The sequence below is a fragment of the Bos grunniens genome, chromosome 25, assembly GCF_055505025.1.
Source record: "Bos grunniens cultivar Pamir isolate PY7600 chromosome 25, Bosgru_T2T1.0, whole genome shotgun sequence".
Lineage (NCBI taxonomy): Eukaryota > Metazoa > Chordata > Mammalia > Artiodactyla > Bovidae > Bos > Bos grunniens.
This window is the reverse complement of record NC_141189.1, coordinates 14,169,141-14,177,411: the sequence shown is the minus strand read 5'-3', so window position 1 is coordinate 14,177,411 and position 8,271 is coordinate 14,169,141. Positions and strand designations below refer to the sequence as shown.

The following is an 8,271-nucleotide window of genomic DNA, read 5'->3' as shown; positions in this document are numbered from 1 at the left end:
ACGAACTTCAGAGAATCAGAGATACTGTAGATCATGAGCAACCAGACACACTCTGACACAGCCCAGAACTAGATGATGAGGGTTTCTGCTCAAAATGGAAGGTACAAAGCATGCAGATGGTCTGTGTGTCTTACATTCTAGTAACTGACACACCTTAGGCTTAGGGCTGAGCCTGTCCTATTTGACCTGGGGTAGGGCTGGCAGTGCCTACCACATATACAGATTTGCAACCATAATTTACGACAGTGATCGCGTTTGCACACATCCAAGGCCTCATGCTTCCTAAGACTGTTTTCTGAGCCTCTTCTCCTATGGGCTGGATTCTCCAGGAGAACACTTCCCAAGCTTGGAAATGTGCCTCTGGTCAGAATCAGAAGGCTGCAAGTAGAGTAGGGAGCCTTTTCCCAGGAGGCGAGGTGCTGGGGCCGAGCCCTGAGGGATGGAGACTCATCTGCCTGTCTCTGGAAGAAGCTGCCACCTGCTGCCATGAGCAATCCCCCCTCAGGGGCCAGCTTTCTCAGGTAGGGGCTCCATCCATGGTCAGGGCGATTTCTTTGCATCACCAAGATTCTTGCAGTTAACTTCCTTGTACTTCACATCTCTGGAGATTCTTTGTTTTATTATCATGTTTTTAAACTTCAGTATGAAACTAAAGAGAACCAGTATCGATTAAATAGTTAGTTCAATAAGTGTTTTATTGATCACCAGTTATTCTCAGATTGTCTCAGCCTGGGCCCAGGTGATACAACATGCATCTGAATGATTCCCTACCTGGAGCTTTTCTTAGTGCAGTGTTGTGGGGATGGAGGGAAAGAGGGAGGCTGTGGATGACAGCAGATATAGGCACAGTTGAGGGGTGCCTTAATCTAGCCAGGTGCCTTAACCTAAGCAGGGTTGTAAAGAAAGGGGTTGACCAGATGTCTGGGGTCAGGGGAGGCGTGAGAGGAAGTCACCACTTGATGACATCAAACCAACCCAGAGGCTCTATACATATGAGGGGCAACTTTAGACCAGAGCTGGTAAAGGGGCACTTAGTCTGGGATGCTCTTTGCTTTGTCTAAGGAAGTTAGGATGATGTTGTGTTGGGTTGGCGAGCAGCATCACATGCTTAAGAGCTTTGGCAAGAGTCCACTCCATTAGATGGCTGTGCAAACTCCTCTGCACCCCTCCCCACACATATACACTTTGTTTCTGTGGCTTTGTCGATGTCAACTGCCAGGAAACAAATTCTGCTGGCAAGGTGCTGGGCTTTCTTGCAAGTTGCAATCACATTGGCTATTCAGGCTACCTCTGCATAGCTTACACCACGGCAAAGCCCATGGGAATGGGAGTGGAAAAGAACCTGTAAATATGAAGGTCGGTTCCAAAGGCACATTATTGGTTTCTTGTGCAATAATACCCTCTGGTGACATTGAGGCCTTATTAATAACTAAACATCTGTCACAACTGTAATTATATTTCTTGTGCCAGGATTGTGTTTCTAATCATTGTCCTGTTTAAACACGGAAGGGAGGGTGTGAATTATTTAGGCAACTGACTTTGAGTAAATAACCCACCAGCGCTGTGCAGGCAGTAAGTTTCTGTCAACTCCTTGCAGAGTCTCAGTGTCTCCGCTGACGTTCCCTTGATGTGCTCACAAATCTCTCTGAAAACATCGCCCTGGACCCCCGATGCGGCTGCCTGAGCAACCCGGAGAGGGAAAGCCTGAGAATGAGGAAAAGAGGGGCAGAGGAGCCCCTGGAGGGGGAGAGGAGCCGCCGAGGACCCAGGCCCCCGACTTCCCCACTTGGCAAGTCTTCTACCCCCAACCCCCCGGAGAAACGAGCTTTCTCGAATGTTTGCTCAGGAGTTGATTGTGTTCAGCCCGCAGGTAGGGGGTGGTGTGGGGGCTGGGAGCCTTTGTGCTGAGTGTCCAGGGACAGGACACCCGGGAGGGGTCCCAAGGGGATGCATGTCCCAGTGGGGCCAGAGATTTGACGATCTATCTTGAGCCTGACAGCTGTTCATTAATTAAATCTGAAATTAAAGCTGTGTGGATGGGTGAGGGGATGGGTTTGAAAGCTGATGCTATCAGGGACTGATCAAGTTGGAGGGGGTGCTTATTAGAAAAAAAACAACAGATACGTTTTACTGAGTGCATATTCCATGGCAGCATAGAAGTGGGAGCTCTGCATAGGTAATTTCAGTTAACCTACACAACAACCCCATACGGGTGTTATTAACCCCATTTTTGCAGGGGAAAAGTAAGACAGTTGGTAAGTAGCATCACATAGGCCATATCACAAAGGCAAAGGTCAATCCAGGACTCCTACCCACATCTCTGAATACAAAACTTATTCCTAACCATTAGATCATCCTGCTACTCCCTTGCTTATGGGTGAGGAGGTCAGCTCAGGGGGAGGGGTTGTATGTGTTCGGAGCCACAGGCTTCCCAAGGTTTGAGCTCTTTTTTTTCCTTGGTTTTTCATGGCTGTAAAAACTCAAGAGGAATTTTAACTCTGGGTGGTTTTGTGTAGAAGGAAATGTTGATCTATGTGATGCTGACATTGAGGAGTTGGTCTGGGTGAGTCCTTTAAATGGGTATGTTCTGCTGTGGTCTCCCCAAGGTTGTCTGGAATGGGATCTCCAGCCCTCTCTGTCACTAGCTCCTAGTGGGGGCCACGAGTGTTCATGGTGGGGGCCATGAGTTCATGATTAGGGTTATGGCGAACTAAAGGAAGTCTGAATCTCTGCAACCCCATGGACTGTAGCCTGCCAGGCTCCTCTGTCCTTGGGATTTTTCAGGCAAGAATACTGGAGTGGGTTGCCATTCCCTTCTTCATAGGATCTTCCTGACCCTGGGGATCAAATTCAGGTCTTCTGCATTACAGGCACATTCTTTACCATCTGAGCCACCAGGGAAGCCCAAAGGAAGTGAACACATTTCTGATGAGTAGAGCTCTCGAACTTCAGCACTTTCTCTCCATAACTGGGAGCTGGACTGCAGGGCCCAGCACAAGATACTATAAGATTCTATGCAGAACCTTTTCCAATACAGCTCACTGGGAATCAGCGTGGGAGCTGGCAGAACCCCTGGCCAAGGGCATGCTGGCCTGCAGGTGTGCCCTTCTCATCAATTCTGAGGACAGATCTGGAACAGGGCAACATGAAACTGGAATGCCATACACTGAAGGCAGGCTCAGAGGAAGGGTCTGCTTCAGAAGGCTGGTCAGGAGTCAGAGGACAACCTGGCCTGGGCCTCCCAGCCAAAGAGGAGCCCCAGCAGGAGACAAAGTCCAGTCCAAGATGAAATTCCTGGTTGGTTTATTCTTAGGCTGGGATAAGCGGTACCATCCTGGGCACTTTCCCTGGGAGATGGGTGGTGTTGAGGGAAGGAAGGTAAGGATTGGGACAGAGAAATGGTTCTGTATGTCCTACAGGGTCTGTGGCAAATGACAGATGAGGCTGATGCTACAGAGGATACAGAGAGTTGCCCACCTTAGTGAATGTGCAGGTATGATGCAGCAGACAGACAGAGAAGTCGGATGTAGTCAGAAACCCTGTTTACTCAACACACACCCACATTACAAATATTTCCCTGTTTGTTCCAGTGACTTTGGGTTTTCGAGTTTTGGAGCCAGAATTGTGATGGGCTTGAATTAGGCAGGTTAGTTTCTCTTGTCTCTTGGGGACAGCAGTATCCCAAGAGGAATGAATGAATCTGCTCCTCCCAAGCCATCAACTTCTCCTTTCGGGGAGAGTAAGAAATCTACTTGGACCCCAGGGCTGAGAATCTCTGCCTGTTCTCATCACACATTCACACCCCCACTCATACACAGTGCACATGGCACTTTTGTTTACTCCTTCTTTGGGGGCAAATGCACACATTTCTCAAAGATTTCTTTGTGCAGTGGGCAGAGAGAGAGAGAGACAGCTAAAAGGAAGAGGGGTAAGACAGGACCAAGAGATGGATGGTGGTCACAGTCTCTGCACCAGGGCTTGGACGTGGAGGGAGAGGGAACACAGCTCACCTGGAACACATTTTCATATCACTTTCCAGCAGTGAGTTCTTGCAGAGTACATTGTCTCCTTGTCATCCAGTTCCTTCGCTAGGAGCCTCCTTCAGATAAAGTATAGGTATTGGGTTTTGCTTACAGGGCATCGGGGACCTCAGACCTGAAAAACTGTCTGGGCCCACGTGGCTGTGGTTGATGTGGGCAGGGTCAGCAAATTAGAAAGTCAGAAAGAGTCTCCTCCATACACCCCATTTTCCTGCCCTGGATCATTTTCCCAACTCCTGGTACCATTTTAGTTGCTAGTAATGGAAATCCAGTAGAACTTACTTACTTCAGTGAAAAGAGAAACACCTAACGTTCCAACAGAGGATCCAGGCAAGGGTGGATGGTGGGGGAACATGTCTCAGAGAATCCAAAGCCTCAGGGATGTAGAAAATCCATTTAAGTTTTCTGCCGGTTTTCATCTCTTTGGTTTCTCTGTCCATGTGAAAATTAGTCCTTTCAAATAGCTACCAATTTGGCAGTCAGCCTCAACTGGGAACTTGTATGGTTTCAATTCAAAATTCCCTGGGGGAACAGGCTTATAGCTGCCCATCCATGAGCACTCCATTGTGTCTGACTCTTCATGACCCCATGAACTGTAGCCTGCCAGGCCCTTGTGTCCATGGAATTTTCCAGGCAAGAATACTGGAGTGGGATGCTGTTTCCTCCTCTAGGGTATCTTCCTGACCCTGGGTTTGAATGTACATCTCTCACATCTCCCGCAGTAGCAGGCAGATTCTTTACCACCAGTGCCACCTGGGAAGCCCTCATAGCTGCCCTCTCCTGATGAAGTCGACACTCACTGTCTAGGGGAGGAAGGTCAGTGGGTATGAGCATGGCTGCTTCCACTATAAATACATGGATGGAAATGGTGGCGAGACCACAACCAGAGGAGTCGAGCAGCTCCTCACCCCAGGTCCTTCACATAATGGCTTTGTATTCCATTCTTGAAGTTGGTCAGCTATCCATGAAGTGCTGGTAAGATACTTGCTAGTCATGCTCTAAGTTAGTGACTTTATTTATATATTTTTGCCTTTATTTTTTTATTTTTGTTTTTTGCTGCTCTGCATGGCACATGGACTATTAATTCCCTGACCAGGGACTGAACTTGCATTCCCTTAATTGGAAACACAAAGTCTTAACCACTGGACTGCCAGGGTAGTCCAACATTAATTTGTGTTTGTGTATTAATTTGAAGATAATCTGTAGACATTTTAAATTGTAAATGATATCAATTTCAATGGAAACTAGGAATAGGCAGTTTTGAATGCTTTTTTTTTTTGGCTATGCCGCATGGCATGACCTGATCAGAGATGGAACCCTGGCCCCCTGCAATGGAAGCACAGCATCTTAACCACTGCACCGCCAAGGAAGTCCTTGGAGCCTTTAAAAGAAGGTGGTCCCCAGGAGACCCAGAGGAGTGAATGATCACTGATGGGACAAAAACAGTGGCGTAGCTGGAGCTGGCTGGGGGCACCACAGTGACCTGTGGAGAGAGACCTCACGCAGAGGCAGGAACCGGAGAAGTAGGACCTAATAGCCTCCTCCCTGCCTATTCTCCTGCTTGTCAGCCTGGCAGCTTACCAGATTCCCCCAAAAGTCTATTCCTAGGTCTTGGCCAGGCTTTCTCTTGATGGATCTGGAGGAGATGACCTGTAGATGGGGATGTTCCTTCTCTTCTACTCTGAATAGTCTCACAGGGACCCACAGCAGTGGATCCCTGCTTGTCTCTGGCCCACCTAGGTACTAATGTTTTAGGCTGGAGGCTTGAAAAGATGCTCTTCCCCTTTGTCCATATTCTGAGATCTGAAACTCTTCTGAGTCTGAAGCTGACTCATGAGTGGTCAGCAGTTCTAGGAGATCAACTGGAAGAGAGTCCTAGGGAACAGAGAGATGCCCAGGTAGCTTCAACAATCTACTGCTAATAAACAGCCCCACTACCATGCTCCTCCAACCCAACCTGAAGGGAGCTTTTCTAATATAGGGAGAAATGGATGTGCACTCTTGATATATGAGCTAAAAATAGCCCATGTTCCAAACAAATTGTTTTTTAGTATTTTGAAATGAAAATGTGTAGACAAAGCAAGTATTTAGAATGTATGACTCATTAAATTGCTGACTCTGAGAGCAATGAGAATTCAAAGGGAATCTTTCTCTCCCTACTTTTCCCTCCCACCCCTTCTCTGAATAGCTTATAAAGAGTCTCTTCATAAACAGGACCCATAAACTCCTCCATGATTTAAGGTCCTGCGCAGTGAGAGGCAGATGAAACTCAAAGTTTTATTGCCTGATTACTAAGCTGGCTTCCCTAGTTAGGTTGGAATCATCAACCCGAGTTGCCCCCTGCCCATGGCCCGCCCATCCTCATTTCTCCTCCTCAGGTCCCTAACAGGTGCCCAGGGAATTCCGTGGCCCCACTATGGCCACTGCTCTTCCCTCCCCACAATGCAGAGCTCTATTGGACCTCAGCAGCCCTCATGTCACCAGCCCTAATAAGAATGTCTCATCACCGAGCATCAACTCTGGGCCTACATCCTTGAGAGAGCACACACTGGATGGTTCTGCGGAAGGATGCAGCCATGGGCACCTCCGTCAACTCACTGGGGGCCTCAGGCTCATTATTGGGTTGAATGGAAAGGTTAGGTCTCATCAGTGGTGTTCAGGGTTTTTGTTTCTGTTTTTTTTTGCTAACAAAACCTTTCTAGATAAGTCTTCTGGGGAAATCCCAGTATGTAGAACAAAAAAGAGATGACCCATTCTGGTTGAATCAAGATTTGCATGTGTTTGGGAGGGTGGGGAGGCCCTTCAGGACCCTTGAAATGAACAGTGAGACTTTTCACTTGTGGGGTCTGTTGCTCAGCCTTCATAGCATGTCACCTCTCACCCCCATACTCCTTGGATGTCTTAGTGCTTCTGTCTTTCATCTGCCCAGAGTCCTGATAGGAGGAAGCTAAAACCGTGTGAATGACCAGGCAACAATTCTACCTCATGTTACTTCAAATTCAACTGCAGACAACTCACACTGCAATGCTGTCCTCTTTGACAACCTCCCTGATGGTGTTTGACACTGTTATTCCTGTTTTAGGATGTAGAGAAAACCGTACATGGATACAAGACATGGGTAGGTGGCCCTCAAAACTCATAGCTTTCAATCCCAATGGGTCCGCACTGGGACTAAGAGATTCTTCTAGCAGCCAGGTCTCCTCTTCATTCTCCACCATGACTGTTTCACCCCTTACCCACTCATCTAAGGATGATGCCACTTCTTCATTCACAAATAAAACAAAGGCCCCGGGAGGAAACTTCGCAACTTCTTGAGCACCTCTGTCCCATTTTCTGCGTCCAGGTTCATCTTTGCCACTCCCTGCCCATTATGGTAGAGGAGGAAGCCTTTCACCAGGTTGAGGATTATGGTAGAGGAGGAAGCCTTTCACCAGGTTGAGGACCAGCTGCCGCAAGAGCCTAGACATCTGTTCCCTGTTACCCTCTCTTCAGGGACCTTATTTCATCAATTGTTCCTCCTTGGTTATTCTTCAGCTTCTTTCATCTTTCCCTAAGCATAACATTTGTTCTGACGCAACGTATCTTGGAAAAAAATAAAGGGCTGATACGAACTTTTTAAAAAAACATTTTATTTGTTTACTTATTTTTGGCTGTACTGGGTCTTTGTCGCTCTAGTTGTGGAGAGTGAAGGCCCGTCTCATCACAGTGTGTGTGGTTTCTCATTGCACTGCCTTCTCTTGTTGTGGAACACGGGCTCTAGGGCACATGGGCTTCAGTAGCTGCTGCACGTGGGCTCAGTAGTTGGGCTTACGGACTCCAGAGCATGGGCTCAGTAGTTGTGGTGCGTGGGCTTAGTTGTGCGCTTAGACGTGGGATCTTCCCAGACCAGGGATCGAACCTGTGTCCCCTGCATTGCAAGAGAAATTCTTAACTACTGGACCATCAGGGAAGCTCTGATATGAACTTTTAAAAAGTTCTTCGAACTTCTTGGAAAAATTGCCTACACTTGCTCCATTTCTCCATTTTTCATTCGCTACTCAGCCCTCCCTTGCTGTGATGTGGTCTCTCCCCACATCAGGCCACTGATCCTGCTCTGACTGGAACAAGGGATAGTGTTAAAGCAGAAGGACCAATGCCAAGGTATAGTCAAAATTTATCTGGTGAGTGTACAAAATCTATGTATGTATTACTAAATCAGAAAATTTTCAAGTAGGACCCAGGAATCTGCTAC

The 8,271-nt window shown here is 47.6% G+C and overlaps 1 protein-coding gene across 1 annotated transcript in view; it reads left to right on the top strand.

Moving 5' to 3' along the window:
* Positions 1-1,618: 1,618 nt before the first annotated feature.
* The window catches only part of CALN1 (calneuron 1), a 462,927-nt gene continuing 456,274 nt past the window's right edge, over positions 1,619-8,271 (top strand). Inside the window, exon 1 of the mRNA XM_086374692.1 lies at positions 1,619-1,793. Coding sequence (XP_086230818.1) covers positions 1,671-1,793 — 123 coding nt within the window. The 5' untranslated portion in view covers positions 1,619-1,670. The remainder of the gene's footprint in view (positions 1,794-8,271) is intronic.